We start from the raw sequence: 15,380 nt of genomic DNA, 5'->3' as shown, positions 1-15,380 counted from the left end.
AGATCTTAAAGACTTACACAAAGGAAAAGATATACCATATGCATAGACCAGAGACTCAATGTTATAAGGGTGTCAGTTCATTTCTTCCTCCTTCATCTATAGGTGCTCTGTAATTCCAATAAAAACCCTGATAAAGAGAAAGAAAAATACCACATGATATCACTCATATGTGGAATCTTAAAAAAAAAAAAAAAAAAAGGACACTGATGAACTCATCTACAAAACAGAAGCAGACGCGCAGGCATAGTAAACAATCTTATGGTTACCAGGAAAAGGGATAGGAAGGGATAAATGTGGGAGTTTGAGATTTTCAAATGTTAACCACTTTATATAAAATAGATTAAAAAAACAAATTTCTCCTGCATAACACAGGGAACTATATTCAATATTTTGTAATAACCTTTAATGAAAAAGAGCATGAAAACAAATGTATGTCTATGCATGACTGGGACACTGTGTTGCGCTCCAGAAACCGGCACCTTGTAACTGACAGGCTTTTTCATGAAACTTAATATGATGATTCTAAAATTTCTGTGGAAGAACAAGAACCAAATGTAACCAAGACCTTTTTAAGAAGACCAAGGAGAGGACTTTCCTTTCAGAGGTCAGAACCTGGTGTGACACTACAGAATTGAGATGCTGCCATGTGGGTGCAGGAAATGACAATTAGCCCAGTGAAACAGGATTGAGAGCCCAGAGAAGACCTGCACAAGCGTGAGACTTTGAAGTGTGACCAAGACGGCATTGTAGATCACCGTGAGAGGTGATTACCCATAATGAAAAAGTGAAGTGAGGCCCGCATCTCACACCATATTCAAAAATTCACTCCAGATGAGCCTAAACATTAGACGTCAAATACAGAGCTTATCTCTTAGAAAATGTAAGTCATTTAGTGTCCTTCAACCCTTAGCATAAGGAACTATTTCTCATATGAGGCAGAAGCATTGACTATGAAAGAAAAACATTAATGGATTTGTTTATATAATAAGCACCCCCATTCATCAGAAGGCACCTGACTGAAGTGGAAAGGTCACTGGCAAACTGGGATCTGCGCTAGTCTTCTACGGCAGCTGCAGCAAGTCCCTCCAGCCTGGGGGCTGTGAGCCACGCTCACTTATCATCTTTCGGTTCTGTGGGTCAGAAGTGCCACACAGCCTGAGGGCCTGAAAGTCATCTCGGGCTCATTCCTCCTGGAGGCCCCAGGGAAGAATCCATGCCTGGCCTTCTTGAGCTTCTAAGGGCACCTGCCTCTCTCAGCTCCGCGGCCCCTTCCTTGGTCTTCAAAGCCATCGTGTTGCTGCCTCCGGCCTTTTTTCCATAGTTGCGGCTCCTCTGACCACAGCTGGGGAAGGTTCTCCACTTTTCAGTACTCAAGCGTCTAATTGGGCCCATCTGGATAATCCAGGGCACTCTCCCCCGTCAAGGTGCACAGCCCTAATCACATCTGTAAAGTCCCTAGTGCCATGTCAGGTGACGTTTTCCCAGGCACTGGGGATTAGAACGTGTCTGGGGGAGCCTTTTCCTGCCTAATGCAGGAGTAAACGTTCCCCGTGCATGAATTGATACGGAATTGGTAGGTAGGCAGATTGACTGATTAACTGATCGATTGAAAGAAATCATGTAGACAGTTTGTGTCTAACTAATCAGTAAGTGCACAGACAGTGGAGCAGGAGGATGGCCCAGGGGTGTGCTCGGCCTTGCGCAGTGGAGGGAGCCACGTGGCTGACAGGCGAGCATGCTGCTGACCCTCCTTTCACTTGGCATCAAGCTCAGGGCCTGATCACCAGGGGTGCAGACGGGGCTGGGGGCCCAGGGTCTCTCCTGTACGGCCAGTGGAAGGCATGGTAGGGCCACCACTTTGACAGACAGTGTGGCATCTCCTACAACCCAGCCGACAACCCGGACGTGGCCCGCCCGGGTTCACACCCAGGGAAGCTCCAGTCCGTGCCCAGCTTGTGCTCTCACCAAGCCGGGTGCGCGGCCCCCAGCCACGCACCCACCCAGGGCAGCGAATGTCCTCAGGATGTCCACCCAGAGGGGTCCTTCCACCGGCCAAAATAAACAAACAAGCGACACACAGCCATGTGTGTGGGTCTTGGCAATGTAAGACCAAGGAAAACCATAATACATTTGTAAAAGGTTTAAATCACTGCAGTAGAAAACATATGCTCTTTTTGGGATACACGCAGATAATGATTAAGTCATAGAAACAGGAATGCAGGGAGTGAGGGATGTGGGTTCAGGTGGATGGTGATGCAGAGCGAGGGGGGCAGGGAGGGGGCTGAGTGGGGGACTGTTGGCACCTAGCTTTCATTCTGAGCAGTGGGTTCCTGGGGTTTTCTGTATTATTAAGGAAAAAGTAGGGGACGGTGTGGGTCTGTGGCAGAGTGAGTGCTTTGCATGCGCAAACGAGGTGCTGGGGTCAATCCTCGGTATCTCCATTAAATAAATAAATAAATAACCTAATTACCCCCCCCAAAAAAAAACCTTTAAAAGAGTTTAAAAAAAGGTTTAAAAAGCATATATTTATTGTTTTAAAAAGAAAGATAGACAGAACAACCTATTATATAATGATGTATTAAAAAAGCCATTACAGCCAAGTGAGATTTATTTCAGGTAAACCAGACTGTTTCAGTATCCAAAACTTAATGGACATAATCCATCACATAACCGGCTGGGGGACCCTATCAAGTGACGTGGAAAAGGCTTGATAAACTCTAATGTCCGTCTGGTCCTTCTCTTGGGGTGGGGGGGGGTCTACTTTCTCGAGCAGAGAGGAGGGAACGTGGACACCTCCCACGGGGCTCAGCACGTCTCTCCCCCGGCCCACCTGCCTGGTATTGGAACCACCAGGAAGAGGCACCTGCCACCTCCCTGGGCCCAGCCCAGCCTGGAGAGAGGAGCGGGCCCGCTGAGAAAGGGCCTCCCCTCACAGACCACAGAGGCGTTTGTGTCCAGCAGGGAGGCCAGCAGCAGGGCCGTCCCCAGGGCTGGGGCCAGCCACGGCGAGTCTGAGCAGCACCAGCCGGGCCCTGGCGCCCCCAGCCCGGGCTTTCCGTCAGCCTAGCCGGGATGGCTTGGTTGCAAAGGCCACAGCTTTGTTCTGTGGGGTTGGTGGAGGTGAGGGTGGTGGCAGCCTCTGGAGGCCACTGGGTGTGGTCCTCTGTTCAATCCAAGAGGGATCTAAGAACCCCTGTGGACCTCGGGCCACATCCAGGCCTTGGCGGTCACAGCCAGGAGGGCCCTTCACGGTGGGGCACCTGTGAAGCCCCGCCCTCCGCCTGCTCCCGCACCACTTGGGGTGACTGAAAGAGGGAGGGTTGTGGGGCCGGGGACATCCCCTCCCATGGCTCAGGCCTGGGGCGAGAGGCCTCATGGGGCCAGTGGCCCTGACAGCAGAGGAGGCATCTCAGGGCCTCGGGGCCTCCCGTCGCCTGCTTAGACTCCTCTTTCAAGCCCGTGTGTACGTGCATGTGTGAGAGTTGGTGTGTATGAGCATGTGTGTGTCCTGATGTGTATAAGCTGCTGTCCCCCTCCCGTGTAGAAGTGCCACCATGCCTGGGCGCCGCGTGCACGGGGCACTGGGTGTCCCCGAGAGTGCAGGTGCTCGGGTGCGCACAGATAGGAGGCGCGGAGACACAGCCCCGAGTGCCTCGTACAGGTGGGCCCGCTCCTCCAGGAGCACGCCGGGGCTCGGGCTCACCACAGAGCGTCGCACACTCCAGGCTCCAAGGCGGCCACCTCCGGGCTACGCAGAGACCGCCTCTCCCTGAGAACGTTAAAAGCTGCTTCTCTTGAAAGCCTTTGTAAAACCTGCGGTGTGATTTATTTATTGCAAGATGCACAAATCCCACATGAACAGGCCAGCTTATTTCTCCACACATACATGCAACAGAAAGTCCTCGAGGTCACGACAGAACATCTCCGCTTCACAGAAGTGCCCCCAGCCCTCCGCAGGGAAGCGCGCCCCTCCGCAGGCAGGCGCTGTCCGGCCTCTCTCGCCTTTGGACCTACTCTTGAGTCATACCGGTCTTCACCTTGGTCACTGGTGGGCTTTCCTATGAGTAAAGCTGCTGTGGACATTTGGGCAGGTGTCTTCTGGGGGACGGGAGTGCTCTGTTCTCGGGAGTCTATGTCTGGAAGTGGAGGGGCCGGTCGTGATGCGGGCCTAAGGCCACCTGGTTTTGGTTTTTGTCTCCATCTCCCTAAGGATAACGATCTCGTCCCTTCTCCTGGGCTTGCTGGCGTTAGGGCGTGCTCTGTGGGGCAGTGCCTGCTCAAGTCTTCTTTTTTTTTTTAATCATGTGGTCGTTTCCTTATTGATTTGTAGGAGTTCTTGGTACATTCTGGATACAAGTCCGTCACCAGAAAACACCCTTTCCTGGCCTGGAGCGTGTGTCTGCATTCTCTTAATGCATCCTTTGCTGTATGGCAGGTCTGAGTTTTAAGGAAGGGCTGTTTGTCGGGTATTTTTATGGTGTAGTCAGTGCTGCTTCTGTTTTGCGACGTCTTCCAAAATCGGGAAGACCTTCTCCTGCTCTCTCTGGAGGCCCGAGGGCCTCTGCCTTCACGCTTTGGCCCGAGACCTCACCTGCATTAATTTTGTGACTGGGTGCGGCAGGAATCACGGTTCAGATTTCGTTTCCTCCAAATTGCTTCAGTACCATTGACTGAGAAGGACGTCCTGTCCCCCACTGGATTGAAATAGCGCCCGGCTTATAAACCCCGTGACCCCACAGGCGTATGTGTGCTTCTGGGTGTTTTATTCTGTCCCACTGACCTGTTCATCCGCCTCATTCTGCTGCCTCATGCCTAACACTCCGTTTCTAATACACTGTTCCCTTCCCTGTGGCTTTACAGGACATCCTGAGCTCTCTGTTTTTTGTTTCTCGTTTTTAATGTATATGATTATGTCATTTGCAAGTAGTGAAAAACAGTTTTATTTTGTCCTGTCCAATTTTTCTATTTTTTGTTTCTCTGTTCTCACCTCAGTGCACTGGCTGAGACTGGGGACAGTGTTAGGTAGAAATGGTGTCAGTCCTCAGCTTTGTGTTTTTTGGGGTTTTTTTTATTGAAGTAGAGTCAGTTTATAATGTCACCTCAATTTCTGGTGCACAGCATCATGTTTCAGTCATACATAGACATACATGTATTCATTTTCATATTCTTTTTCACCATAAGTTACTACAAGATATTGAATATACTTCCCTGTGCTCCACAGTAGGAACTTGTTGTTTATCTATTTTATATATAGTCAACTGTATCTGCAAATCTCGGACTCCCAGTTTATCCCTTCCCACCCCCTTCCCCCCACTGGTAACTGTGAGTTTATTTTCTATGTCTGTGAGTCTGTTTCTGTTTTGTTAATAAGATCATTTGTCTTTTTTTAAAATTCCATATATGAGTGCTATCACATGGTATTTTTCTTTCTCTTTCTGGCTCACTTCACTTAGAATGACGATCTCCAGGTCCATTCATGTTGCTGCCAATGACATTATTTTATTCTTTTTTATGGCTGAGTAGTATTCCATTGTATAAATACACCACAGCTTCTTTATCCAGTCCTCTGTTGATGGACATTTAGGTGGTTTCCATGTCTTGGCTGTTGTGAATTTTGCTGGGGTGCAGGTATCTTTTCGAAAATACTCAACTTTGCTGTTTTTCAAAATTGTCTTATTTATCCTTAGCCCTTTGCTTTTTCAGAAATATTTTAGAGTCAGCTTGAAAATCCTCCCCCCTCCAATAAATAAAAGCACTCTGCTATTGATTGGAATCACATTTGGTCTATACCTCAAAATTCGCATCTTGCAAATATTGAGTCTTCCAATTTATAAGCATATTCTAACCCTCAACTGATTTAGGCTTCTTCAGCCTTTCTCACTAACGTCTGGTGCATTTCTGCGAGGTCTTGTTCATGGCCAGGAGGTTTTTTTCTTAGGTGTCTTATGGGTTTTGATGCTGTTATAATTGGTATCTTTTTACTTCATTTTCTGATTGCTTGTTACTAACATAAAAATACAATTGATTTTTGAATATCATCTTTAAAACCAGTGTTCTTCCTAAATTCATTTAGCAATAGAGTAGTTTATCTGAAAGATTCTGACGGGTTTTTTTTTTTTTAACGTATATGATTATGTCATTTGCAAATGGCGACAAAGCAGTTTTATTCTGTTCTGTTCAATCTTTCTGTTTTTCGTTTCTCTGTACTCACCTCAGCGCACTGGCTGAGACCGGGCACAGTGCTGGGTGGCAGCGGTGACAGCAGACATCCTGGTCCTGCTCCCATCACAGGAGCAGGTGGATCAAAGCTCACCGTCGTGAAGCGTGATGTTTGTTTTCTTCCTCGACACTTGAGCTGTTTCGATCAATTGCCAAAACACTTCGGGACTTTCTGGTTACCTGTTCCTTGTTCATTTCTAGCTCCATCTCCCTTGCTGGTCGGAGTCTGATCCTTCTCCGCAGGGACGTGCATCTGTGGGCTCTCCGTGCAGCTTTTCACCCTTCTAGCTCTTTGCCCAGTTTCTCCAAATCTCACCCCCACACTGTGCAGCTTAATTCACAGATGCATCGGGGGAAACTGTGTGAAAGGGGGCTCCCTCCTCTGTGCTCCCCCTTCAACAGCACCTTGTCCCCTCCAGCCCTGGGTGTCCTCGTGCCCCGGCCCTGCCTATCCTGCCGGTCCAGGGAGCCGCCGTTTCCCGTTGGCCCGTGTGCCCCACATAGCAGGGCACGCACACACGGGGGCTCCTCCACTTGGTTTCTCCTGTGGGATCTCCGCGCGCGGAGTCTTCGATGCTCCGAAGGCCGCCCCGCAGCTGGGGCGCTGTGGGCACCTCTCTGGTTGGTGCGGGTGTTTCTGGCAGAAGGTTTAGTCACCTACAGTTTTCAGACCCAGAATCAAAACCCCACTGGTTCCGTTGGATGTACTTTCTAATATTCTTTTCTCTGTGCAAGTACATGCCATCCATTACGTTTCCTTTTTTCTTTAATTCTTACTTTTTATTGAAGTATAGTCCATTTACAATGTTAGTCTCAAATGTACAGCAAAGTGATTCAGTTCTACATGTACATACGTATTTTCTTTTCAGATTCTTCTCCAGTACAGGTCATTACAACAAATTGAATATAGTTCCCTGTGCTCTACAGTCGGTCCTTGCTGTTTATCTATTTTGTATACAGTAACGTAGATCTGCTGACCCCGAACTCATCTACCCCCCCACCCCTCTCCCCGCTGGTAACCAGAGGCTGTTCTGTGTCCATAGTCTATCTCTGGTTTTTAAATAAAATCTGTGTCTTATCTTTTTTCTTTACATTCACATACAAAGGATGTCATAGGACGTTTGTCTTCCTCCTTCTGACTCCCTTCACTCAATATGACCATCTCTGGGTCCATCTGTGTTGCTGCAGGTGGCATCATGTCCCTCTTTTCATGGCTGAGTAGTGTTCCATCGTATGAACACACAACATCTTCTTCGTGTGTTTCCTTTTTGGAGGATGTCTCTAGAAGGAAGTTTAGAGGGGAGGCGATGCAGTCCCCTTAGCAGAGTGGCTCAGGCAGTAACTGTCCCTGGCTAGTTTCTCCTGCAGTCCTCTGTTTCCCAAGTGCATGCCTGGGTTGGGGTGGGAGGGTCATAGAATGTTCCAGCTTAAAGGGGCCTCAGCTGCCATCTGCTTGTACCCCCTCCCCACTATACTGATGAGGAGCAGGGAGGCCCAAGGGTAGAAAAATTGGGGGGGCACAGCCATCGCCAACACAGGGCCCTGACTCCTGACCCACTTCCAAACAACCACCAAGGCAGGGAGCCCTCTGAGATCATCCTACTGATTAGAAGCTCCTGGCCCCCAGCTCTCCTCCTTCCACCAGGACGTGGCCTTGTTGGTGTCCGTCCCAGGGGGTTGAGTGTGCTCCCTGTTTCTGGAAGGACCTAGCCCGCGTGCAGCGGGGGCGCTCGGGAAGGCCCCGCGCCTCTGACGGCAGTGAGTACGGGATGCCTGTCGCAGTGGCCACTCACGCCCTCTCTCCCTTCCCCTGCAGGCTGCGGGAGCACCATCGGGCCACCATCAAGGTCATTCGGCGCATGCAGTACTTTGTGGCCAAGAAGAAGTTCCAGGTGAGTCCTGCACTGAGCCCTCCAGCTCAGTGGGAGTGGCTCAGAGAGGGCGCCAAGCCTGCCCCAGGTCACCTGGCGGGAAGCGCCCTGTCCCAGGCCGGCCCAGGGTTCTCATCCCCCCTTGCCCACCCTGCGTGGGTCGGGACAGAGGGAGACCCCGCCCTGCTCTGTGCCCAGGCAGTGTCTCCCTGGCTGGGCGAGACTGGGGGCACTGGCCTTCCCCATCAGCAGCCATTCTGGGCTGAGCCCCCCAGCAGCCCCTCAGAGCCTCCAGAGCCTAAGGCTGCCAGAGGAAGCTGGCTGGTGGCAGCCTCCTTCCTCCGTGGGGACAGTCCCCTGTCTGAGGAGCAGGGCCGGCCTCAGCCCTCACTCTGGGAACGTGTAGCCTTAGGAAGCAGGGACCCTGGGGGGAGGTCACTCTTTCCCTAAGTCTTGCCTTTCAAATGAGCCCTCGACAGAGTCAGGGTGGGGGTCGCCCAGAGCCAGCAGCAGCCTGCACACCCCAGAGGGGCCACAGCAAGGCCGGGGCAAGAGCTGCCATCTCCGCAGCCCCCTCCAGGCGACGCCTGCCACCCCAGGCTGCAGGCTTGATGCGGCTCCACACGGGTCCCTTAGCGGAGACCCCACCTGCCCGGGCCACAGAACCAGACTCAGTGGGGGGGTCCGGACAGACCGCACCCCCAGGAGTGCTGGGCCAGCTCCTCCCCCATCCGTAATGCGCGGGCCCAGCCTCATGCAGCCTCTGCTGGGACATGACCGCCATCCGTCAGCGCCCAGAGGACAGCCCCCCGCTCCTCCCGCCGCACGGCGGCGCGCGCGCCCCCCTTGGCCGGGGGTTTGCGCCCTCAGTGCCCCGCGCTGCGCTGCTGCCTGCCCGTCTGCCCGCAGCCCAGGGGGAGGCCTTTCCCACCAAACTGGGCCAAGTCGTGCCAAGGCTCCCGCCCGGGCCTGGGACTTCTCACTGTTGAGACAAAAGAGTCGTGGTGAACGCTCTTCTCGGCCGGCGCTGGGAGGTCTGCCCAGCAATGCTCTGGGCGGGATCCGACGGCCCTGGTCAAGGGCGTCTGGGTTCTGCGGCCTCTCCTTCCCGGAGGGCCAGGGGCTGCACTGGAGGTGCTGGCGGTGCTGGCGGAGGGTGGTCTGGTAGAGCAGGAGGCTGAAGGCGTGCTGGGGGTGGGGTGCTGTTCTCCCCTCGGGGGTCAGGTCTGGGCAGGAGTGTCCCAAGAGCAGAGGAGGCCACAGGAAGAGCCAAGATGTGTCACCTTCACTGGCCAGCAGCTGGCTGTCATGGCTAAAGCCACAGACACCAACCTGGGGGAGCAGAGGGGTCGGGGGTGCTTTTCCAGGGCGGGACGACTCCCAGCCCGAGCAGCTGGGCCGCCTCGGTTTCAGAGCAGGCCCCCGCAGGACAAAGCCACAACCCGCTGCCTGGGGCTCAGTTCGGATGTGCAGGCCTGTGCCAGGGTGGACACCGGCCTTCCTGGGCGCTGCTCCCAGAGTCTGGGGCACCCAGCAGAGCAGACGGAACCTTGGGGCCCATGGCAGGCCCAGTTCGGGGGTGACATGGGCAGCTGCCAGCTCAGACCGCAGGTTGCCGTTGGCAGAGGGGCGCCCACAGTGGCTGGAGCAGACATGGGCACCGGTGAGAAAACTGGTCGCTGGCTTTGGTGGGGGCCCTGTCCTCCCTTCCAGGCCAAGGGTCTCCTCTTCTGCCTCAGGACATGGGCCAGGGTGCTGTAAGTGGCCTGTGAAGCCTCTGGAAACCCCACTCTCCCTGCTCCCTGCCCCTCCCCTGTGCCCAGGACCCCTGGGGGGCCCTGAGGAAGCCGAGTGAGGCCCTTTGAGTGGAGGTGTGCCTCCTTGGGTACAGAGGCTCTCGAGCAAGGAGGGAGGCCTCACCTGCTGGCCCTCGTCACCAGGGGCAGCCGGCGGGGTGGGGAGCAAGGGGCCTCCAGGGAGAAGGGACCCACCGAGGAAGAAGCAGTGGGCAAAGTTCCTGGCAGAGAGGAGCTCCGTGGGGCTCCGGGGTGGCCCCCCCCCCCGCCCCAGGCCCAGCTGTCAGGGAGGCCTTCCCTCCGCCTGCAGCAGCCTGTCTGTCTGTCTGCCTGCACGCCCACCCCATCTGGCCTTAGGGGCTGCAGGCATGGCGGTGGCCCCCTGCCTGCCTCGCTGGCCGATAAGCCCCCGGCTGGCCGCCCCGCGTCTGGCCCGAGGAGCCAGAGACTCTTAGGCCTTCAAGTTTGCCTTGAACTCCCAGGTCCACCGGCGGTCAGTCTGGACAGCCCGGCATTATCTCGGCTCATCTCGGGCTCCTGCTGCTGCCGCCAGAAGGAATTAGCTCTGGAGAGAAAGCTGAGATGACCCCTCGGCTGGGCCCCAGGCAGCCACTTGACAAAGGCCTCCAGGAGCGCTGGCCAGGCCTGGGGGGGCGGTGCCCATCGGCTCCACAAGGCGCCGCGGGGGCCTGGGGCCCCGCCTGGCCATGGGTCCTGGGTGTCGGTGGGGCACCTCCTCCCTGGACAAGGTGAGGCCCAGGGGCCCTGCTCACGGCCCCACCCGCCGCGGCCCGGCAGACAGGCAGACGCGTGCATACACTCACTCCCGCACACTCGTCCTGTATTCCCACTCCACCCCACGGGTCCATTTGCACATGTGTGTGCACACAGAGGCTCTCAACACACTCAGGTGCCCACACTCACCCTCATGCATGGCTTCCTGCGGTCTCCGAGGGGCCAGTGCAAGGACCTGCTCCATCCCAGGCCAGGCCCGCCCCGGACCCCCCGCCGGGTCTGGAGGTGCCACAAGCCTCACAAAGCCCTTTGGCCCAGAGGACGGTGGGTGCTGTGACTCAGGGCCACCTCCAGTGTGCACTGAAGGTCAGCTCGTGCCCTGGGCTCAGCCACAGCCACCATCACGGCCGCCCCAGGCCGTCCTGTGTGAGCAGCTCAGGACTCCTGACCTATCTCGCCCAGCGTCTTAGTTTCCCCTCACCCCCCTTGTCAGCCAGAGTGAGGCAGGACTCAGCGTCTCCGCGTCACAGGACGGGCTAGTAGGGCTCCATCTTCCATCTTCCAGGAGGAGAGACCAAGCCCTGGGGGTGTTGCCACCAGCCTGTGGCTAGGTGGCCTTGCTGGACTTGTCACAAAGCTGAGTGTGTGACTAGTCGGCGAGCCTGCCCGGCCCTGTGATCCCACGACGGGCCTTGGGGTGTAGGCCACGAGGCGGTTCTGGCACACAGCATGGCCCCCGGGGGCAGGTCCTTCCACTGGGGGCAAAGGTGTGATGGGGGAAGGGACCCCCAGATTTCTCGTGCCCAGTCCCTGATAGGGAGGAGGATTCTGCCCTGGCTTGGGGTTCCTAGGGTCCCAGTCAATGTTAGGGAGATGCAAGAACTTTGTTAAGCTGCCAGGATTGATGGCCGGGCCCCTGGACATGTCCGAGGGGTACCCAGAGATCTGAGACAGGACCCTGCCCTCAGGGGAGCCCCATCTTTCTGGGAAGGCAGAGGTGACCACCCCCTTAGTCTGGGGTAGCCTCAGTCTCTGGGGTGGCCCCCCAAGGAGAGGTAGGCCTCAGGTGGGCAGAGAGGACGTGTCGCTTGGGGCCCTAGGGTTGAGAAGCCCCCCAGCTCATCACTAATATGGGCCCTTCAGTGTTAATGAGGACCACCCAGGGCCCCCCTTATAGAGGTGGTCTATGTCCCCGCACGGCTCTGGCTTGTTGTGTGGGCAAAGGGCCTCCCGGGCCGTGGAACCCCCACTCAGCCGGCCTGCTCCTGCCTGGGTGAGCCCCTCGGCCTGTGGCTCCCAGGACGAGGCCATGAACGCGGCTGGCGGTTTCACTGCCGTCGTGAGAAGCCTCCTCCTCTCTGTTGCGGTTTCACCTGAGCCCTGGATGCATTTACGGGCTCAGAGCAGGTGCCAAGCCTGGTGCTCTGGGGTCCCCTGCCCTGCCCCCATGGCCCCAGGCTGGCTGTGCACCTGTCTCCTCTTCCCAGGCAGCCTTGGAGCCCCAGCAGGAGGCCTGTCACCCAGAGTAGGGACTGCAGGCCAGGGGCCGTCACCTGCGGCCACCTCTGCTCGGCCCATGGGACTGCCTGGGAAGGGCGCGTGGCAGTCCGCCTCCCCGCCCTGAGAACAGTGGGTGCGCCTGCCAGTGAGTGTGTGGGTGGAGGGTCAGCCTGGGGCCCAGGCCGGCGGTGGCTGCACAAACTTGTGCCCTCCTGGCCCATGATCGGCAGCCCTGCTGCTCCCCTGGCCCCTCAGCTGAGCCAGCTTCTCTGAGGCAATTTGAAAACAGGAACTGGGGGCCTAGAAAGAGAGAATAGTCAGGTCTCTGCAGGTGACAGGGCAGGAGGCGGCTGGCCAGGGTCCCCCAGCTCCCAGGGGCGATGAGCCCGGCCACTGCATGTGCACTGGGCCTGGCCTACCTGCAGAGCTACGTGGGTGGCTCCTTAAATCCTGAAAGGCCACGAAAGGCGGGCACCAACACAGTCTGCATCTGGGCTGAGCCCGCGGGGCACAGGGGCTGACTCGTGTCTCTCTGGCCCACAGCAAGCGCGGAAGCCCTACGATGTGCGGGATGTCATCGAGCAGTACTCACAGGGCCACCTCAACCTCATGGTGCGCATCAAAGAGCTGCAGAGAAGGTGGGCGCACGCGGGGCGGGGGGGTGGGGAGCGTGGGCCCCAGGGGGTGGTCGGAGGGGAAGGACGGATGGGGAGTGGATGAGGCCGGGGCACGAGGCGAACAGCACCAGCTCCAGGCTCGTCCCCGTCTCAGAGCTGCAGACACCTGGGGGCTCTGAGCAGCAGCAGGTCCAGCCCCAGGAGGCACCACCTCCAGGGAGACCCTGGTGACCGGGAGCCTACGTGTCCTGGCTTCCGGCCCAGAGCCCGGTGAGCTCGTTCTCCTGGGAGCAGCGTGGTCCTCAGGGGCCCGCACAGGTCAGGTGAGCGGTACCTCCATGGTGGGCTAGCCTGGGACCCGAGCTCCGTGCAGCGCAAGGTGTGGCTGGGAGCTGTGATGTCCTGACCACAGGCCCGAGGAGGGCTCAGGCGCCCCCCCCCCCCGTTGCTGGCCTACTGCAGGGACATGGAGCCCACCCAGCCCAGCGCCCTGGCCCGCCCTGGGAGGGCCCGTTTGCTAGCCTACCTCTCTGGGCACGTTCAGGGAGCCTGGCCAGGGGCTTTTATGAAGCAGCAGCAGGACACTGGGCGTCCCTGGGACCCTGCCGGCCCGGAGGGGAGGCTAAGGGGCAGCCCCCCCCCGCCCTTCACCTCTGAGCCCCTTGCCAGGCGCCCTTGGGAGCACGGGCCTTTGGGGCCTAGAGGCTCCTGGCAGGCTTTTGGGTGGTGGTGGTGGGCGGCCCCCAGGCGGGGCAGATGGCTTGTCGTCTTGCTGGGCACACCAGCCCATCTGCCCAGCAACAGGCCAGATGTCATGCGGTGCCTGGTCTGTGTTCTCCTTCCCCTAGGCTGGACCAGTCCATCGGGAAGCCCTCCCTCTTCATCTCTGTCTCAGGTGGGTTTCAGCATCACGGTACCCTCCCCCGCCCCTCCACCCACGCCCACCTCTTCCCACCGTCCGAGAGTGCAAGGAGACCCAGAGAGAGCCGGTCAGGCAGACCACCCTTAGCACAGTGGCTCTGAACATGCTTCACAAAGGATTTCCAGTTAGTGCAAGAACTTACGTGGGTCCCTTTGAACGGCAGGCTTTTCTAGGCTATCGACCACCTGGGTGTGGACCCGAGACCGGCATCCTGCGAGGGAGGAGGCCTGGGAGTGGGGTTTGGAGGGGTGAGTGGCCAGCCAGAAGGCCAGTGGGTGCCGTCCTCCAGCTCTGAGGCACGTCCCTCCTGTCCTCCCTCCAGGGGCTAGGGGTCACACCAGGGAGGACAGGCCAGGCCAGTCCCTTGGGGTTGCCCTCGCCCAAGTGCAACTGGGAGCCGCAGCTCACTCAGAGATGGAAGGCAGGAGCAGGCCCCCCGGCCAGAGCAAGTGCCCCCCTGGGGTGGGTGGGGTGTCGTGTTTGCACCGCAGCCCCGGGCAGGGCGCATCCCTGTCCTCCGAGGCTCTCAGAGGTCACAGAACCAGCAAGGGTGGCGCAGGGACAGAGTGGCCAGTGCCTGCCCTCCTGCCACCTCCTGGAGCTCTCATCACCAAAGAGCTCTTGAATGATGTCTTCGTAGGTCCAAGGACTTTGACCCTCAGCTCTCCACCCCAGTCACCCTTCTCCCCGGGCCCAGTCGGGGTCCCCTGCCCCCCCCCCCACTATCTGCTGGCTCAGGCATTCCTGATTTGGGTGCTTTATCCCACAGAGAAGACCAAGGACCGAGGCAGCAACACGATTGGCGCCCGCCTGAACCGGGTGGAGGAGAAGGTAGGCACCTGAGCCCACGTGGCGTGTCTCCTGATGGGCGTCGCCCTGGGCCCGGACAGTGCTGTCTGCAGCAGTGTTTTACTCTCTGGCTCTTTCCTGAGCGTGCAAGGCTCGGAGGGTGCCCGAGGTGTCTGGGGTCTCCCCCGCCCTCTCTTCTTCCCTCCTTCCTTCCGTCCGTCCATGCTCAGCGTGCCCACCTGACACCAAGGTCTCCAATTACTCCCCACACATGCCAGGCACCAGGCCCCATGGGAGGAGGACATAGAAGGCCAGGCCAGGCTGGTCTGTAGACCCCTGACAAGTGCCCACAGGCCCCTCCCTGGAGTAACTGAGGACTGCCCAGAGCACGCCGGAGCGGGCCGTGCTGCCCACGGTGCCTATGGCTCCCTCAGCCCCAGGCCGCGTGCACTCGGGGACCTCAGAGGTGCCGACAGTGGTGCAGGGCCACCACGTATGGAGGAGGGGCTGTGGGCTCCAGGACCCCGCACTGCAGGGCCCTGAGGGCACTGGGAGGTGTGGAGTGCCGGCCGAGGCCCTGCCGGGCATCCAGGTGGGATGTGGTGCCCGTGCTCCGTCCGCTGCTGGGCACTGGCCCGCTCAGCCACGGCTGCTGCGATGCCCCACTCCCCGCTGGGCTCTGTACCCCTTGCCCGGTCTCTTGGCTCCGCGGCCTCTTCCCAGGGCATCGTGGGAGCCGTGGGAGGTTCTGGGGAACGGGAGGGGCCGCCGCGCTGCCCTTTGAAGTCTCCATGGTTTGAAGCTGGCTGTTATCTGGCCGAACAGCTCGCTCGTCTACATGGACTTTATCTGAAAGTAGCCGGGGGACTAAAAATAGAGGAATTTCAGTTGGGCAGGGAGTGCGTCCGCCACTCAGTTTCCTGGGCAACGC

At 57.5% G+C, this 15,380-nt stretch overlaps 1 protein-coding gene across 4 annotated transcripts in view; it reads left to right on the top strand.

Moving 5' to 3' along the window:
• Positions 1–15,380, top strand: part of KCNQ1 (potassium voltage-gated channel subfamily Q member 1) — a 320,688-nt gene that overhangs the window by 238,545 nt on the left and 66,763 nt on the right. For all 4 annotated transcript variants that reach the window (XM_032490136.1, XM_032490139.1, XM_032490141.1 and 1 more), the window contains 4 exons: positions 8,036–8,111; positions 12,665–12,759; positions 13,587–13,633; positions 14,430–14,491. In XM_032490136.1, coding sequence (XP_032346027.1) covers positions 8,036–8,111; positions 12,665–12,759; positions 13,587–13,633; positions 14,430–14,491 — 280 coding nt within the window. The remainder of the gene's footprint in view (positions 1–8,035; positions 8,112–12,664; positions 12,760–13,586; positions 13,634–14,429; positions 14,492–15,380) is intronic.

This window comes from Camelus ferus, chromosome 10, assembly GCF_009834535.1.
Source record: "Camelus ferus isolate YT-003-E chromosome 10, BCGSAC_Cfer_1.0, whole genome shotgun sequence".
Lineage (NCBI taxonomy): Eukaryota > Metazoa > Chordata > Mammalia > Artiodactyla > Camelidae > Camelus > Camelus ferus.
This window is presented reverse-complemented; position numbering and strand designations above follow the sequence as displayed.